We start from the raw sequence: 19183 nt of genomic DNA, 5'->3' as shown, positions 1-19183 counted from the left end.
CAGTGAGGGAACCTCCAGAAGGCCCTCAGTGCTGGACCTCAGTGTCCGGGCAGAACGATGGGGGTGGAGACACTCCTTCAGGTATACTGGACTGAGGCCGTTTAGGGCTTTAAAGGTCAGCACCAACACTTTGAATTGTGCTCGGAAATGTACTGGGAGCCAATGTAGGTCTTTCAAGACCAGTATTATGTGGTCTCTGCGGCCGCTCCCAGTCACCAGTCTAGCTGCCGCGTTCTGGATTAGTTGTAGTTTCCGGGTCACCTTCAAAGGTAGCCCCATGTAGAGCGCATTGCAGTAGTCCAAGCGGGAGATAACCAGAGCATGCACCACTCTGGCGAGGCAGTCCGCAGGCAGATAGGGTCTCAGCCTACGTACCAGATGGAGCTGGTAAACAGCTACCCTGGACACGGATTTGACCTGTGCTTCCATGGACAGCTGTGAGTCCAAAATGATTCCCAGGTTGTGCACCTGGTCCTTCAGGGGCATAGTTACCCCATTCAGGACCAGGGTATCCTCCACACCTGCCCGCCTCCTGTCCCCCAAAAACAGTACTTCTGTCTTGTCAGGATTCAACCTCAATCTGTTAGCCGCCATCCAACCTCCAACCGCCTCCAGGCACTCACACAGGACCTTCACTGCCTTCACTGGTTCTGATTTGAAAGAGGTAGAGCTGGGTATCATCCGCATACTGATGAACACCCAGCCCAAACCTCCTGATGATCTCTCCCAGCGGCCGCATGTAAATGTTGAAAAGCATGGGGGAGAGGACAGAACCCTGAGGCACCCCACAAGTGAGAGCCCAGGGGTCTGAACACTCATCCCCCACCACCACTTTCTGAACACGGCCCAGGAGGAAGGAGCGGAACCACTGTATAACAGTGCCCCCAGCTCCCAGCCCCTCAAGACGGTCCAGAAGGATGTTATGGTTGATGGTGTCAAAAGCCGCTGAGAGATCCAGCAGAACTAGGACACAGCTCTCACCTTTGTCCCTAGCCCACCGGAGATCATCAACCAGTGCGACCAAGGCAGTTTCAGTCCCATGAAGAGGCCTGAATCCCGATTGGAAGGGATCCAAATGGTCCGCTTCTTCCAGGCGTGCCTGGAGTTGTTCAGCAACCGCTCGCTCAATCACCTTGCCCAAGAATGGAAGATTTGAGACTGGGCGATAGTTGGCTATCGTGGCCGCATCTAAAGATGGTTTTTTTAAGAAGCGGTTTAATAACCACCTCTTTCAGTGGGTCTGGGAAGGCTCCCTCACGGAGGGAAGCATTCATCACCCCATGAAGCCCATCGCCCAGTCCTTCCCGGCTAGCTTTTATAAGCCAGGATGGGCAAGGATCAAGGAGACAGGTGGTTGGTTTCACTTGTCCAAGCAGCCTGTCCACATCCTTGGAGGTAACAGATTGGAATTGATCCCACTCAACTTGACTAGACAGGACTCTAGCACTCTCCCGCCCCGGCCCTGCTCCCACGGTGGAGTCTACTTCTTCCCGAATCTGAGCGATTTTATCTGCAAAAAACTTTTCAAAGTCATTGCATTCCTTATACTTAAGGAAATCACTGCTTTTAATTGAGACTGTGTTGGAATTGATTTTAAGATGCTGAATCCTGTGTTGTTTTCTGCCCTGGTCTCCTTTGGGAGGAAGGTGGGGTATGCATTCAACAAATGGAATAAGCAAGAATGTGATCATTCCTCATAGGAATAAAGTTACCCATATGCTCCTTTGGGGACTTAAAAAGAACTCTTGGTGTGTGTGAATAGAGATGTTGGATTCTTGTCTCATTACATATGCTAAAGCTTTTTGGTCATCTGCATACAGTACTATTCCTTGCTTTTTCCTGTAGGACTAATTGCAATCGTTAAAGCAATGACAAACCTAGGCAGCATCTTAAAAAGTAGAGACATCACCCGTATAGTCAAAGCTCTGGTTTTCCCAGTAGTGATGCCTGGAAGTGAGAGCTGGACCATAAAGAAGACTGATCACTGAAGAATTGATGCTTTTGAATTCTGGTGCTGGAGGAGACTCTTGAGAGCCCCATGGATTGCAAGAAGATCCAACCTCTCCATTCAGAAGGAAATCAGCCCTGAGTGCTCACTGGAAGGACAGATCCTGAAGCTGAGGCTCCAAGACTTTGGCCACCTCCTGAGAAGAGAAGTCTCCCTGGAAAAGACCCTGATGTTGGGAAAGATGGAGGGCGCAAGGAGAAGGGGACGACGGAGGACGAGATTGTTGGACAGTGTCATAGAAGCTACCAACATAGAATCATAGAATCACATGAGCATGACCAAACTGTGGGAGGCCGTGGAAGACAGGAGTGCCTGGCGTGCTCTGGTCCAGGGGGTCACGAAGAGTCGGACACAACTAAACAGCAACAACAGTTGTCAACAGGTTTACCATACCCACTGAGTCAATCACCCATCTCCTACCACCCTTCTGAGTAATACCCCTTCCCACCCTCCCACTATATATAAGGGACTGGTGACTTCTGTTTCAGTGTATCTGAAGAAGTGTGCATGCACACGAAAGCTCATACCCAGAACAAACTTAGCCGGTCTCTAAGGTGCTACTGGACAATTTTTTAATTTATTTCTTGGTGTGTGTGTGTGTGTGTGTGTGTGTGTGTGTCCATCTGCAGCATCCCTGCAGGCTGCTTTCTCTGCCCAGGCCAGACGGTAAGGGAAAGGCAAAGAGAGAAGTTTTTCTGGGCACATATCCAAGCAGCATCAAGCCTGCTCATAAAGGGATCTCGCCCCCTGGGAAATGGAATGGGACTGGGAAGGAGGAAGCTTGTGAAAACGGCGGGGGGGGGGTGGGAGAGGAGAGAGAGAGAGAAGCCGCTTTCCTTGAAGGAGAGACTCTCCCAGGCCCCTTTCGGGGGGGGGCAATGGCTGGTGAATCCGATTTGCAGTGAGTGGCAGAGCTGAAGAGATTACATGGGCTGCGCTTGTAATCTGGCAGCGGCTGTCTGCCGGGTTTACTGCCGAGGAGCAGGATGGACTCTGGGACAACGTGGGTCGCTGTGGTGCAAGGGATCCCTGCCTAACAGCTCTCGGGCGGCGGGTGGCGGCGGTTCTGCCTCTGGGGGCGGGGGGAGCATCCGCCCGGCCGCCTGCAGCACATCTCAGCTGACTTTGGGACAATAACTCCACTGTGTAAGCGCAGCCACCGTTAAATTGCTGCAATTAGCCAGTTCATAAAACATCCGCCCCAGTATTGTGAATGTCATGAGAGGAGCGGGTCGCCGCCAGCCAAGGCTCAGGAGCCAGTTGCCGGCCAGCTGCTTCCCACAGAGAGGGGGCCTGCTAGATCCTGCCACCCCAGCAAGCTGCAGGGAATCCAGCGATTGCCCAGGAGGTCCAATTTCCCTGGAATAAAGGCCGGCAGGCAGAGTCGTGCCTGGGGGTTATATGCGTGTATTCCCACTGCTAACGGAGAAATCTGAGGGCTTCCTTGGACAAAAAACAAGGACCCCAGCCAAGAATGTCAGAGCAAAACAGCAGGCAGTCGGCTTGGTCTTGATTGAAGACTGTGGCCACAGGACTCCCACCTGCCACCAGGTGGAACAAGATGGAAGCCCCAAACATATGAGAACCCAAACTTTTATTAGCTGCTCATCCCCATGTAACACCCCACAAACTACATCACTCATACATCATGAAAGGGGAGGTCTGGTGGCCGTAATCTGAGCATCCTGGACCCTGCCCCATGGTTCCCCTTGCCCTCCACCAAACACCCATCAAGTGTAACAAAAGAGATCTTTACATTTCCGTTTCCCAGCCAAGTCAATCACACCCTTTTGTCTTCATCTGGGTTTGTTGTTTCTGGAATGGCTACCTGTCTGGCACTCAGGTATCAGGATGCCAGGGATTATCTCTCAGGCAGAGGGGCTGCTGAGGAGCTGAGCTCACATGTCTAGATGAATTTCTGAAGTTTCCCCTGTGAGCCAGTACATAGATGCATTTATCAGTGAATTCTTACATTTGGTATCGTGCAGCAAAGGCCCTTTGAATAGATAGGAAGAAACTGTGATGAAGTGTTTTGTGGGGACAAATCACAAAAGTGATTTTGCTGGTTTTGGTAGTGGGCTGCATGTGCATGATATCTGCTGGAGGGGCAACCCCCCCAACCTATACATAAATTCCTGCAGCACCACATAGATACAACTTGAGCGGAGGACAGTGGGGCTCGCAGCATCGACACTCCCAACAGATCCTGCTTCTCGGTCACTCGTAGCTTTGGATCCAGCACAGAACAGTTGTCTGTGCCTCCAGCTCCAGCTCTGCTGTCTCCCATCAGTCTGGCCAGTGGCTTTTGTTCTCCTACCTTGCAGCCAGGTGGTGGCCAAAAGGTGGAGGGAAGGCCCACCCCTCTTGCAACTTCTTTTGGGATGTTGATGAGGTCACTCGAAGGCCAGCTGAAGTTCCTGTCTTGCAAGAAGCTTGTCTGACCAGTGCAGCAATCTCCTGTCCTCTCACTGGGCCCAAGACCCCCCACATCGACATAAATATCAGGAGGGAAAGGGAAAGGAGGGTCATTAGGGTGGGGGGCTGGCCATTTGCAGCTGTCGTGGCTGAAGGAGGTGGTTCTCCCAGAGGAAATGTCCCCCCGCCCTCGAGCCTCTTCTCTCCTGGCAGATTGGGGAGGGGGCGTCCTGCCTCTCCCACGCCAACACCCCCCCTCCATCAACGCGGGCTTGAAGGCTGAATCTCTTTCTTCCCGGAGCTTATCTCATCAGTGGGTTGTCAAGGGAGGGATCCAGGCCCATCAGGCGGTGGGGGAGGGGAGGGAGGGAACTGGGGGGGGGGGTTGCCGCGAGGAGTGGGGGGGGGGCTTGCAGAATGGCAGGGCTGTCTCCGTTGCTGAGCAGCCTGTGCCTGAGAACTCCGCGTCTCATTGATATGACAAGCTTATCGCCGGATTATATTGGAGGCTACAAGGTCATTCCCTTTGATGTTAAAAAGGCTATAAAAGAGGGGGGGGTCCCTGCCCAGCCTGCGCATTAAGTCAGAAATAATGTCTCTCTCCATATTCTGTGGGAAATGCAGGGAGCTCGGCCTCAGACTCGGAATTTGACATTTGCAGGGAAATGCGTGCCCAGACTCGAGATGGAGGTGACTTTCTCAGGAGTCGTCTTGAGGGGGGGGGCGTTGTTGTCTCTGGGCTCCCCAGCCGATGAGTCCCGGGTCTCTTCGCCAAGTGGCAAAAGGTCGCAGGGCCGGTCCCCAGTGGCAAGGCTGGGAATGCCTCCCATCTGAAGCCCTGCGGAGCCGCGGCTGCCAGCCTGTGTAGACACACGCAGCTATTGGGACCAACTGGAAAAGAAGGGAATTCGCCCTCGCCTCCTGCTTGAACGGCACAAGAACCGGCCTCCACGTTGACTGGGAACGAAAGGTCTACCTCGATTTGCTCCTTAGTTTTGCTTCCTGGGGCATTTGGGAATTCTTGGCTGGGGGGGGGCTCTCTTTGTCCAACCCCCGTCTGCCCAGTTCCAAGGGAACAAAGCCGTGCGTTTGCAGGAAGAGATCCTTTTTGCAAGCCGAGGTGGGGGTGGCTGCGTCTTTGGTGAGCGCCCCGCCCGCCCGCCCGACGCCTCCATCCTCCGTCCTCACCGGCTGAACTATAAAGCATTCCTTGCCTCGACCAAAGAGGCAGCAGGCAGACAAGACGGAGGAGGGTCCCTGGGGGGGCTGGCATGAAAGGAAGGCGACTCCCCCTCTCGGAAAAGACTCTGAGCGAAACCTGAGCCGAGGAGATTCAAAGGAGCTCAAATGCTTTCATGCTTGGGCAAACTAACGAGACACACCGGGAAGGGGCCTGAAGGGCGGGGAGGGATATGTCGAGGCTCCACAGAGTCGAGCCCAGGCTCGGAGGGAGACTCTCCACCGGCTTGGCCAACGGGGTGCCCGCGGGCTCAGTCCCGGCAGGGGTGTGGCTCCACCAGCCCGCCCCACCCCGCAGCAGGCTGACCAGTTCTCCAGGGGAAGGTACGGCATGGGGGGCGGGCAGCGGCCAATGTTTCCCTGTAGGATCAGGCTGGTGGCCACCCGGTCCGGCAGCCTCCTCTCACAGTGACCAAACGCCCATAAGAACCCAGGAATCCAGATAGACTGCCTCTGTCCCTGGAGGCTCCATACGAACATAACAAGAGCCTGCTGCTGGATCAGGCCAGTCGGCAATGGAGTTCTCACAGTGGCTGAGCAGTTGCCCGTGGAAAGCCGAGCCCCAGAGCCCCCTCGCCTCCCGTGGGTGCCAGAAACTGGGAGTCAGGAGCCTGGCTGCTGCCCCCGACTGTGCAGGCAGCAGAGCCTCCTGGCTGGCCAGGAACTTTCCCAAGACACCCCCCCCCCCCAAATAAAATTCCCTTTTCAAGGTGTGGGCGCAGTTAGAGTGACAGAGGAGGCCCTGGGCGGGGGGAGCAGGGTTCAAATTCCCACACAGCCCCCAGAGCCAGTCAGCCTCGCCGGGTTGTGTGATGACAACCCAAGGAGAACTAGGAGGAGCCGCCACGTTGAGCTCTTTGGTGGGCTGTTTTTGGCAGCTGCGACTGCCTGATGTCAAGAGGCAGGGAGTTCCAAGGGTCAGGCGCTGCTGCCACACGGAACCACCGAGTTCTTACAACTGCGCCTGCAACTCTGCCGGTGATGCTGGTCGAAGTGGCTGGGCGGGCGGGCGAGGCTACCTGGCAGGTAAACGTCTCGAACTCAGCCCAGTGGCAGATGGGAGACCAGCGCGGAGGTGTTAAATGCGGACCTCCTGCCCTGACCGCAGCCCCTGGACCGGGCGCAAGGGAAGCCCCGCGCAAGGGGCTTGGAAAGGCTCCTTCTCCTCCCGCCTGCCTGCCACGGCCTCTCTGGCTGAGCAGGGCGCTGGCCGGGCTTCCTCATCCACGCGCGCGCGCGCACGTGGGGCCCTCTGTGGGGAAGGCCAGGTCATCTTGAGCGGCGACCCACCGCCAGCAGCTCCCTTAGTGAATCACAGAATGGTAGAGTCGGAAGGGACCCCCCGAGGCATCTAGTCCAACCCCCCCCCGCGGTGCAGGAAGGATGTTTCTCAGGGCAGCCGGGTGGGAACGGTCCCCAGTTCGAGTCTTCGCTCCACCGCCTGATCGGATCTGCTCCGTGGAAGAGCAAAGGAGGAAAACAAGCGAAAGGCGGGCTCTCCTTCCTGGGTCGTTTTTAAGCAGAGCTTGGAGGTTCCTGCATTGCAAGGGGTTGGACTAGATGGCCTTTGGGGGTCCCCTGCCATCTCTACCATTCTGTGACTCCATGAAACGAGAGCAGGCTGGTCCCCTTCACTGCCGGGAGTGGGGGGGGGTTGCTGTGCCGAGATGGGGATCAAAGGAGGAGCGGGCCGGGAAGAGATAAAAATTTGCAGGCGATGCAAAATGATTCGGAGTGGTTGAGTCGGGCGCCGGTGATGAAAGAGCTGCCAAATCATCTCGCGAAAATGGGTGATTGGGCAATAAAATGGCTGATGGGATTCAATTTGGATAAGTGCGAAGGGAGGCGGCTCGTTGGCAGGAAACCACCCCCCCGCCCCCACCCCCGACGACTCTGCGGAGGCCGGGCTGGGCTTCGGGTCCGATCCTGCGCTCGGGGAGGACGACGGGGGGCTCCCCGAAACCCAATAGCAACGGGGCAGCTCCGCAGCGTGGCAGAAGGGAATTGGGGGCGCCAAGGAGGGGGAGTCCTGCCTCCCATCGAGAGGAGCCCTCTCCCCCTCGCACCCCTCTCTCCCCCATCCTGCCTATTGAGGGTCGTGAGCACGAAAAAGGTGGCTTCAGCCGGTGGACTCCCCTTCCCCTCCCTGCTTAGGTTCCCCCCCCCCATAACCCCCGTCCCGCAATTGTAGGAACTCGATTGTTTCTCGTGGGGCGGCGGAGGCTCCCCTTTGGAACTCCCCGCCTATTGATGTCAGGCAGGGGCAACAGAAACGGCCTCTTCCGGACAACAAGCCCAGCGCTTGAAGGTTCTCCTGGACCCACCACTGTCACAGAAACAGGTCCAGGAGCCCAGATTTCCAGCTCCGGACTAGATGACTCTGGGGGGGGGTCTCTTCCAACTCTACACTTCTATGATTCTAAGGCTCCTCGTGCCCCCCTGGTGATATGGGGGGCTCGGTCCTTTCTTCTTTTTAAAAACCATTTTCATTGAATTCTTGGTGGAACCGTATATACAAAGACAACCTAAAAGGAGAACATGACTTAAAGCAAATTCAAAATCAATAAAATGCAGGATAATGGAAAAAGCCGTCAAGGAATTTCTGTGTATATGCAAGACCCCCGCTTCACATTTGAGTCGGTTTCTCATTATGGCATCTATTTTGCTATTAATTGTTTCCCTGCTTTCTTTATTACAGGATGGCAATGGATCAAAAAATAATAAGACGAATTTATACGAGCCAGACCATAATATATGCTGCAGGTGCTGTTCTTCCATGTGCTTCATTATTTGTATGAACAATAAAACCATGCCAAATCGCATGAAAATCGCCATGTTTCTTTCGTCCCCTGGTTACCTTTACCTTTATGAGATAATTTTTTCTAATAATGGAGTTTGCCCCACTCTGTCACACCACCCGTACACAGTGAGAAGGTTGGGGGGGTGTTTCCAGTGGGACCCCTTGCTAGGATCCGGGTGGGGTGGGGCCTTCATCCCCACAGCCTAGACAGGACACGCAGTGACCACCCAAGTCTGAGGCAAACCCCCCCCCTTGTTTGCAAGAGGTATTCTCCAAAGCCATTTAAATCCAGCAGGACCGGAAAGTCTTCGTAAATCCCTATTCCGATTAAAAATGGGCATTTTTTAAGAGGCAGTGTCACATCAATAATGCAGCTGCTGCTGTTTTTATTATATGGGTTAATAAGATATATTTATAAGGGGCTAAGCAAAGGCGGAGGGGGAATTTCCTGCTTCATCCAAGGTGGAGGCTCCACAAGAACAGAGACTCGCGGTTCGGATCCTGCCTGTCTGAACGGGAGCATTCGCTTGGTTTCATTGTCCGAAAGGGTCCGGCAGGATTCTCTCTGTTTTTTACAAGCTTGTTTTCTTCTGCTCTGAAGGGTAGGACCGGAACCCATGGCTTCAAGTTACCAGAAAGCAGATTCTGACTAAAAGTCAGGAAGACCTTTCTGGTAGTAAGAGCTGTTCAACCACGGAACAGACTGTGGGACTGTTGTGGCTAGTAGGAAAGGATATATGGATTTAATAGTCTCCTTCCTCACTCAGGCTTGTGAGTCAGAGGCAGGGTGACACCCCCCAATATATAGCAGGAAGCTAGTTGGTAGATTCGTTTGAATCTCTTTGTTTAAGCAATCCGATCTGGTTTTGTTCAGATTGGAGTGTATTCCTGGTTTTATCCCTTTATTTTAACAGAATAAAGACACAACAATCTTCTTTAAAAGAAATGAGAAGTTTACTCACATCTAGTTCACAGTTGGATCCCTGAAGGCTTAAACCTGTAGTTACATAAGAGAGTCTTAATTCATCCCATATGGGGATTAAGCCCATGTGCTGCTGGCTGAGAGCCAGCAGACAGCAAAAGGCATCAGTATTAGGAGAGCATGGTATCAAGAGGACGAAGAGGGTGGTGGCTGAGTGACCAGCCCCTTTTATGGGGTCTGCCAGGGTCATGCCCACCTACCTGGTCTCTCACGCAGGGTGAGGATGCTCCAGACCAGGTGTGACAGGAAGTCCTCCTGGCTGGAGCAACACCCCCCAGCATTGCGGGGTCCCTTTCAGCTCTACGATTCTATGAAAAAGTGAAGCGAGTGAAAGGGCATTGCAGGGCTTGGCTTGTGGAACAGGACATTCCCAAGCCCAGTTTTGCTGCTGCTGCTACAGCTGGGCAGATCCAGTGCTTCACCAGGCTGCTCTTTGCCACAAACCCGCCCCCCGCCCCAGATGATGGATGGATGCCCACATGCCTCTTTCCCCTGCCCCTTGCCACCTTTCTCATCCCGCAGCTGCTTCTCCATGGACACGTTTCACGTGCTGAGCCCTCCCTGCTCTGCGGGAGGAGGACGTAGTTCAGCGCCTGGCACAGAACAATGAGCAAAAATGGGGTCTTGAATGGTTTTAATCTCTGTTTACTCCATAAAAACAGTCCCAGGTGCCATCCATTACTCGCCGGAGGAGCTGCTTTACAGGCTATAAAAAGAAAAATTGTGTTACATATTAAAGCTCTCCTTGCTTAAGCCTTGCTTGTGGGAGAAAGATTTACAAATAGCTGGATTGAGACCAGGAGCATTAACAAGACGGAATGCCCCGGAGGCCGTTACAAATCTGGGGCTGGCAGGTAATGGGGGCCGTAGCTCAGCACAGAGCCACCAAGGAACAACAACAGGGTATAAACAACAAGCCACACATTTGTAGCCACTCTGGGCTGGCGCCTTCAGTGGGAGGGAGGGAGGGGGGCGCTTCTGAAAGGGACCCCACTTCTCCCAGCCTCACCCTCTACTGTCTCCAGGTGAGCTTCTGCAGCAGAAGGGAAGGTCCCAGCTGTGCCCACAAGACGGAGTCTAGACATGGAGTCTGGATGGACCTGAGCTCCTCCCAGGCCAGCTGCGCACCTGTCCCCAGAGAGACAGGAGGGCCCTTTCCTAAAGTGCTCAACTGTTGCAGGAATTTATGGATAGGTGGGGGGGGGTTGCCCCTCCAGCAGATATCACGCACATGCAGCCCACTACCAAAGTCAGCACAATCGCTTTTGTGACTTTTGTGACTTGTCCCCACAAAACACTTCATCACAGTTTCTTCCTATCCATTCAAAGGGCCTTTGCTGCACAATACAAAATGTAAGAATTCACTGATCAATGCATCTATGTACTGGCTCACTGGGAAAACTTCAGAAATTCCTATAGACAGGTGAGCTCAGCTCCTCAGCAGCCCCTCTGCCTGAGTGATTATCCCTGGCATCCTGATACCTGAGTGCCAGACAGGTAGCCATTCCAGAAAGAACAAACCCAGATGAAGACAAAAGGGTGTGATGAACTTGGCTGGGAAACAGGGAAATGTAAATATCTCTTTTGTTACACTTGATGGGTGTTTGGTGGAGGGCAAGGGGAACCATGGGGCAGGGTCCAGGATGCTCAGATTCCTGCCACCAGACCTCCCCTTTCATGATGTAACCATAATGTATGAGTGATGTAGTTGGGGGGGGCGTAACATGGGGATTAACAGCTAATCAAAGTTTGGGTTCTCTTTTGTTCTGGGCTTCCATCTTGTTCCACCTGGTGGCAGGTGGGAGTCCTGTCGCGACAGTCTTCAATCAAGACCAAGCCTCCTGGCTGCTGTTTTGCTCTGGTATTCCTGGCTGGTGTCCTTGTTTTTTTGCCCAAGGGAGCCCTCGGATTTCTCTGCTAACAACAAGAACATCAGAAGAGTCTGGCAGATCAGGCCAATGGCTTCTCTAGTCCAGCATCCAGCCAGATGCCTCAAAGGGAATGCCACAAGCAGGATCCAGGCAGGAGGGCAACTCTCTCCTCCTGAGGCTTCCAGCAACTGTCATTCAGAAACAAAACAATGTCTTCCTTCTCCAGCTTTGCTCTGAAGAGGTCCAAGGGACAGAGCTCCACCCACAACGGGAGAGTGGCACAAGGATCTGTGGGATGTGAGCTCATTTCCCTTGAGACATAGAAGAACCTGCCAAGAATGGGCAAAACTCAGAAACTCATGGCTGTGAAGCCTGGACGCAGGATTGATCCCCTCATTTCCACCATTGTCTTTGTTTTCATCCGGAAATGGGGGAAGGTGGTGTTAAAGTTCAGGCAGGAAAGATCTCTGAGCAGGACAGGAATGCAGAGAGTGGACCACAACAAAAGATCTCAGATCCAATAAAACACAGATCAGGCAACTGCACATCAGCTAACAAAACACAGGGAAGAATTAATAGGGCAGATATTAAAGCAAATTCAGCCACGGTCATAAAACCAAATCGCAGCCTCTATAAACATTTGCCATCTTTGGCTGCATTCCCAAAGCCAAAGGCCAAAAGGAGGAGATGCGGCAGAACGGCCACGCTCCACGGCAGGCGGAAGCAAAGACTCACTGGCAGAAGGGGGGCTCTTTTGTCACCAAAGTGCCCCCCCTCCAGATACACCCAGTGGGCAGGTTCCACCAGCAAAGTTCTGCTGGTTGTGGGGGGGGGGGTCAAAACAGGCTTGTTGTGGGGTGTCGGTGGAGCCATGGGGGTCCTGGAAGGAGCTCTGCAGCCAGTGTGGTTAATGCCCTCCCATTCCCCACAATGTGTTTGTGGGGGTGGCCAGAAAAGGAAAAGGAAAACCCCCCAGCCCCCTCCATCATGACTGGAGCAAAGGGGAACACATGCTTGTGAGCAAAGGCTGTAGAATCCTCTTGGGAAGAGGGCAAGAATTTCCTCCTTCTCCTCCTGAAGGTCAACTGCTCTTCACTGCAGGGCTGTTTCTCCAGGAAGAAGATGATGATGATGAAGAGGAAGAAGATGAAGAGGAAGAGGAAGAAGAAGAAGAAGAGGAGCAGGAGGAGGAAGACAACAGCTCTGTCTCCCCTGTAGCAGGAAACCCCCCCCCCAAATCATTCAGTTTGTACAACCTTCACACACACTCACACTCACACACTACATACGATACACTTCTGTTATAAATTCATAGAAAATGAACCATACACCGGATTTGCACTGTTCCACTTTTATTTTACTCCATGAAGGAAGGACTACAAAATGGGGAAGGTTTGATACAGGGCAGCCATAATCCCTTGAGCATACCTCCACAGGAGCCCTGCCCATTTGCTATGCCAACCCTGATGGTCCTAGACAGAAGACCGTCAAGATCACAAAGAACTTGCATATGGGAGTGGATTCAGCACAGACTGGAACAAAGGACAATAATCACCCCTGGGGGCAGGAAACCACAAACTCCCCTCTGTCTCCTGGAAGTGACTCATGGGGAGGGGGAAAGGAGGAACCAGCCAGGTGACAGGACACTCAGGTTACCACCACAACTCCTCCCTCAACACCTCCTTTCTGTGATGTATGTATGATGTTTCTGGGGGTGGTCTTGATCTGCAGGGTGGCAATTTCAAAAGTCTTTATAAGGTCTTGCACACCATCTTCCTGGGTCTTTCCTCTCTCCTGCAAGTGAAGGGAGCACTCCGTTGCAACAGTTCAATAAAGGCCAAGCCTACAGGCTGCTGTTTTGCTCCAAGTTATCCTGGTTGGTGTCTTTGTTTTTGTCCAAGGGAGCCCTCGGATTTTTCCATTAACACCCCTGAGACTAAGTAGCTGAGATGGGGTCGCTTGACGCAAAGTATGTTTTCTCCCAGCCGGCTGTTGCAATGGGCACGCGGCTGAAATTAGTTCTTCCCAAAGCGAGATTGCTTCCTTGCAGGGCTCCGACACCGTCATTTGCATTCAGGCGGGGAAGGGACGGGAGGCTTTGCATTCCGCTCATCGGCACCCGGACGCCGGCCAAGGACACAGGCAGCCATCTCCCTGGTGGGGCCTGCTGGGGAGACAAGCCACTGCAACAGCGGGCTGGGTGGGTGGGCTTTCACCCTCATGCTGGAGATCCCTTCAGACCTACAGAGAAAGGGAACCTTGTGGGATGGGGGGGTGATCGGTCACCTGCAACCCTTCGAAGCACCTGGCCCCATCCTGTATGTAGGAACATTGGAAGGGCTTGCTGGGTGAGGCCAGGATGAGGCATCCTGATCCTGCAGTGGCAAAAGACCCCAGGAATCTTGATAGACTGCCTCTGGACCTGGAGGTTCTGTAAGGACACCAGAAGAGCCAGCTGGATTGGGCCAATGGCCGCTTTACACCAGCATCCTGCCCTCACAGGGGTTGAGCAGAACGTGGCCCCACTGCAGAAGAAGAAGAAGAAGAGTCTGGATTTGATATCCTGCCTTTCAATCCCTTTAAGGAGTCTCAAAGCAGCTAACAATCTCCTTCCCCTTCCTCCCCCACAACAAACACTCTGTGAGGTGAGTGGGGCTGAGAGACTTCACAGAAGTGTGACTGGCCCAAGGTCACCCAGCAGCTGCAGGTGGAGGAGCGGAGACGCGAACCCGGTTCACCAGATTACGAGACTACCGCTCTTAACCACTACACCACACTGGCTCACACTGTAGCACCTTGCTGGGTTGCTGGGTCTCTTCCCAGGTTCTGGCCAGGTTTGAAATGGCAAAGAGGAAACTGAGGAGCTCCAGGCCTGGAGATAAAGCAGCTATGAAGGAAGAAGAGACCTCACTTGCTTGTGCTGAGGAGCAGAAGGGCCATAGCTCAGGGGCAGAGGGTCTGCCTTGGAAGCAGAAGGTCCCAGGTTCAATCCCTGCTCTAGGTAGGGCTGAGAGAGACAGGGAAAGTGGAAGTGGGAGAAGAGCTCTACTGTCAGGAGCCTATCTAGACATTTGTGCCCCATATGAGGAATCATAGAAGTGTAGAGCTGGAAGGGATTCAGAGGGTGATCTAGTCCAACCCCCTGCAGTGCAGGAATCACAGCTCAAGCATCCCTGACAGGTGGACATCCAGGCTCTGCTTAAAAATCTCCTGCAAACCATAAAACTGTAGTTCTGTAGGAGGATCTGCAACCAAATCACAGATTGCATGACTGCTAGATAGCCACAACTTAATCTGAACTTCTTCCTGTCACTCACACTCTGGGTCTTACCTGCAATGGGGCGGGGTGCCAGTGAGTTCTCCTCCAGAAAGCACACTCCATTTTGAACTGGACTATGGACTTGCAGAGTTTATTGGCTGCCTGATTTTCAGCACTGCAACTGATGAATCCTGGCAAGACTTGTGATGTGAGTAAACCTTATATTTTCTTGTTTTACTTAAAAAGCCTGAGAGTGATTTCTTCGTTCAGAGGGAAACATAAAGAGGAGAAGACAGCCCAGGTCCATTGCGGTTAGTAATATGGTGCATTTGGAAGCCATGGGATGAGTAAAAACTGACTCCTTGAAATAAAAATTGTCCAGTCCAAAAATATGGTTCAAAAGCTTTACTAACAGAACTTACTTCAAAGCAAGCATAAACCAAATAATGTTACATCCAGATTGTTGATATTAGGCAACAATCTTAGAAACATGAGATAACTTCATCCAGAGCTGAAATTAAAGCTCTGCCTCGCCAAACAATCTCCGTTAGCCTGAGGCTGATCTCCTTAGAGAGAGAGTTTTGCAGACTTTGCTCTTTGGTTGCTTTCAGAGCAAAGGACGAACTCACATACCCAAAATGGAGACTTGCAGCTGAATACCTCATGTGATCTAAGTTAAACACCTCCTGAGAGCTAGCAGAGATACATTCTCAGCTAATCGCTAAACTGTTAGGCTCTCTGAGAACTTCTGTTTAACTCAGTGGAAATTTCCATGTCATACTGTTTTTAGCAGTACACATACAGACCCATGCAGAATCATTTTTCCATTTCAATGTACAATTAATTAAACAATAATACTCAGCAAAGTCTGCCTAAGTCTGTTTCGTTCGGCCGCCAAGGAGCAGCTATGGCGGAGCCAAAGGTATTGGTGATTGAGGGACGTGGCCACCTGCTGGGTCATCTGGCTGCCGTTGGGGCTAAGCAAGTCTTGCTGGGGCGCAAAATTGGTAGTCGTGCGATGTGAAGGGATCAACATATCCGGCAACTTCTACCGTAACAAACTGAAGTACCTTGCTTTCCTGCGTAAGGGTATGAAAACCAACCCGTCCTGTGGTCCTTACCACTTCCACGCCCCTAGCCAGATCGTCTGGAGGACAGTGCAACGAATGCTCCCACACAAGACCCAACGGGGTCAGGCTGCCTTGGAGAGGCTGAAGGTCTTTGATGGCATCCCTCCTCCTTACGATAAGCGCAAGAGGATGGGGGTCCCTGCAGCTCTGAAAGTGGTCCACCTCAAGCCCACATGCAAGTTTGCCTATTTGGGTCACCTTGCCCATGAGGTTGGGTGGAAGTACCAAGCCATCACAGCTACCCTGGAGGAGAAGGACAAGGCAAAGGCAAATTACACAAAGAAGAAGCAACTGAAGAAACTCCAAAAGCAGGCAGAGAAAAATGTGGAGGGCAAGATTGCAGAATATACAGACATCTTGAAACATTCTGGCATTCCGGTTTAGATAAAACTATTCACAATAAAAAAAAGCAAAGTCTGCCTAAAGCATCAATGGATATCATACTTGTTCTAGAAGGTTTTGCAACCTTGTCCCAAAAGCTTCTGGAGTTCAGCTGCATACAGATAGTGACATTGCTCTGCCAAAATAGGTATTTGCATTCTCACAAATGCCAAGAGGAAGGGTCATTCCCAAATAAAATATCCTCTCCTACTCATCTAAATCCCTCCAAGAAGTCAGAAAGGACCCCCTAAGGACAATCTAGTCCAGCGTTACAGGTATCCCAGAGGTTGTGTGTGAATCTTGGGGGTGAAGGAGGCGGGGGGGGGGGCTTCTGCCTGGTGCTGCAGCAGCAAAGGAGCTCCAGGGAGCCGCTTAGCCAAGGCTGCCTTCTGTCCCTTCTGGCCTCTGTGTTGCGGTTAATGGAGCCGTGTGAGGGACAGGTGGGGGGGCTGTGCTGAGGAGGCTGGTGGAGAGGCGTTCTAACCTGGTGCAGTGGAAAGGGAAGAACATCTGGGCAGCTGTTCATCAAGTGGCTTGTAAGGGATGATTCAATCCGCCCCTTCCGAAGTGCTGCTGGAGGGGGGTCCTGGTGTTAGGATATAGCTCCGTCCCACCTTAAAAGGAACAGGCAGGACTGTTGTGTGTCACATGCCTGTTTACTTCCAGCCCAGTCTGCTGGGAACTTCCCTTTTGTATATTGCTGTTGCTACTGCTGTATTGCTTGGACGCGAAGGGAAGCAGACTTGTTTTTTTCCTGGACTATGCTGAATGTTGTTGTTGTTGTTGTTTAGTCGTTTAGTCGTGTCCGACTCTTCGTGACCCCATGGACCAGAGCACGCCAGGCACTTCTGTCCTCCACTGCCTCCCGCAATTTGATCAAACTCATGCTAGTGGCTTCAAGAACACCATCCAACCATCTCATTCTCTGTCGTCCCCTTCTCCTTGTGCCCTCCATCTTTCCCAACATCAGGGTCTTTTCCAGGGAGTCCTCTCTTCTCATGAGGTGGCCAAAGTATTGGAGCCTCAGCTTCACGATCTGTCCTTCCAGTGAGCACTCAGGGCTGATTTCCTTCAGAATGGAGAGGTTTGATCTTCTTGCAGTCCATGGGACTCTCAAGAGTCTCCTCCAGCACCATAATTCAAAAGCATCAATTCTTCGGCGATCAGCCTTCTTTATGGTCCACAGCCTGTAAATAACGCTTACACATGTCTCTGTCCGGGACGCAGGTGGCACTGTGGCTTAAACCACAGAGCCTAGGGCTTGCCGATCAGAAGGTTGGTGGTTTGAATCCCCGCAATGGTGTGAGCTCCCGTTTTTCAGTCCCTGCTCCTGCCAACCTAGCAGTTTGAAAGCATGAAGTGCAGGTAGATAAATAGGTACCACTCTGGCGGGAAGGTAAATGGCGTTTCCGTGCGCTGCTCTGGTTCGCCAGAAGCGACTTAGTCATGCTGGCCACATGACCCGGAAGCTGTACGCCAGCTCCCTCGGCCAATAAAGCAAGATGAGCGCCACAACCCCAGAGTCGGCCATGACTGGACCTAATGGTCAGGGGTCCCTTTACCTTTTATGTCTCTGTCCACCACTTCCATTGTGAGAAGTTACTCACTCTGCTGATTAGAGCGTGCCAAGTCTCTAAAGGTCTCTGAGTCTTGTGTCACTGATTGATGCTGTTCCGAGTACCGGAGTTCGCCCGGCTGCAGGCCGGTGACTAGAGCCAGCTGGGGGCCTGCAAAATGCCCCCGTCTCCCTGGACGCATCCCAACGCCCGGCCCCTGATTTCAGGGACTGGGCAGAGGAGGAATGGTGGAGACTACCTCTCCATCCTGACCCTTGCAGGGAGGAGCAAGAGGAAGACAGTATAGATTTACAATAGGAGGTTGAGGGAGGTCGCAGCTCAGAGGCAGATGAGGGAGAAAGAGGGGGAATCATGGGAAAGCCAGAACAACACCTGACTGACACGTTATCAATAGAAGGCATCCCGGACCCTCCATCTCCCAGAACCCGGTGAGCCTTAAAAGTAGGAGAGCAAAGAGCTCAAAGAGGAGGCGATGACGACGAAGAACGAGGAAGCTGTTGGAGAGATTGACAGGTGGAGATTCACTTGGGACAACGCCATTATCCAAGAGGCTGGGTTCTATAGCCTCTCTCTGTAAAGACTGAAATTAAAAAAAAAGGACTGTAAGAAACTTTTCCTCGTCTTTATAATTTCCTGGGCAACCAGCCAGGAGAGGCTGACAGCATCCTGACACCCGCTAACTCCCTGTGTTTGTCTGGAAAGCCTCCCAGGAGACGGGGGGGATGGGGGGGCTGCCCGCTCTGATTGCTCTCAATCATCCTGCCACTGAAACGTCCCTGATGGATCACATGGCGGTGGGGAGGAGGACTCCCTCCCTCCGCCTCTTCACATTTTATCCCATCTTCATAGAACAGAAAGTCACACTTGCTTCATGAGCTCTGCATAGACCAGAGGTAGGCAGACTAAGGCCCGGGGGCCGGATCTGGCCCTATCGCCTTCTCAATCTGGCCGGCAGACAGTCTGGGAATCAGCCTGTTTTCACATGAGTAGAATGTGTCCTTTTATTTAAAATGTATCTCTGGGTTATTTGTGGGGCATAGGAATTCATTGCTTTATTTTTTTTTAATACAGTGCCTCTCCATTCTGAAGGAAACCAGCCCTGAGTGCTCACTGAAGGACTGATCCTGAAGCTGAGGCTCCAAGACTTTGGCCACCTCATGAGAAGAGAAGAGGGTCATGGAAAAGACCCTGATGTTGGGAAAGATGGAGGGCAGAAGGAGAAGGGGACGACAGAGGACGAGATGGTGGGACAGTGTTCTCGAAGAGACCAGCATGAGTTTGACCAAACTGCGGGAGGCAGCGGAAGACAGGAGTGCCTGGCGTGCTCTGGTCCAGGGGGTCACGAAGAGTCGGACACGACTAAATGACTAAACAACAACAAAAATGATTTATTGGGTGTTTGGCCAGCGTGAGAACTGGGTGCTGGACCAGGTGGGGCCCCGTTGGGCCTGATCCGGCTGCCGGTCTCTCCTTCTGTTCTTCTGTTCCTCTGCTCCCTGTGTGGCTCGGTCTCCCTAAGTA

The 19183-nt window shown here is 52.6% G+C and overlaps 1 protein-coding gene, 1 long non-coding RNA gene and 1 pseudogene across 3 annotated transcripts in view; 2 read left to right on the top strand and 1 right to left on the bottom strand.

The window, feature by feature from the left end:
• LOC309536772 (uncharacterized protein) overlaps positions 1–1023 on the bottom strand; it is a 154896-nt gene extending 153873 nt beyond the window's left edge. The window contains exon 1 of the mRNA XM_082231073.1: positions 982–1023. Coding sequence (XP_082087199.1) covers positions 982–1008 — 27 coding nt within the window. The 5' untranslated portion in view covers positions 1009–1023. The remainder of the gene's footprint in view (positions 1–981) is intronic.
• LOC309537035 overlaps positions 1–19183 on the top strand; it is a 177187-nt gene that overhangs the window by 93424 nt on the left and 64580 nt on the right. The window contains exon 2 of the long non-coding RNA XR_014221777.1: positions 12799–13073. This is a non-coding gene — a long non-coding RNA (uncharacterized lncRNA). The remainder of the gene's footprint in view (positions 1–12798; positions 13074–19183) is intronic.
• On the top strand, positions 15448–16118 carry LOC309536708 (large ribosomal subunit protein uL13 pseudogene; annotated as a pseudogene). The gene has a single exon. The product of its transcript is annotated as a large ribosomal subunit protein uL13 pseudogene (transcript).

Source organism: Podarcis vaucheri (assembly GCF_965113315.1).
Source record: "Podarcis vaucheri genome assembly, chromosome: 7".
Classification (NCBI taxonomy): domain Eukaryota; kingdom Metazoa; phylum Chordata; class Lepidosauria; order Squamata; family Lacertidae; genus Podarcis; species Podarcis vaucheri.
Note: the sequence above shows the minus strand (reverse complement) of the source record. Positions and strands in the feature narration are given on the sequence as shown.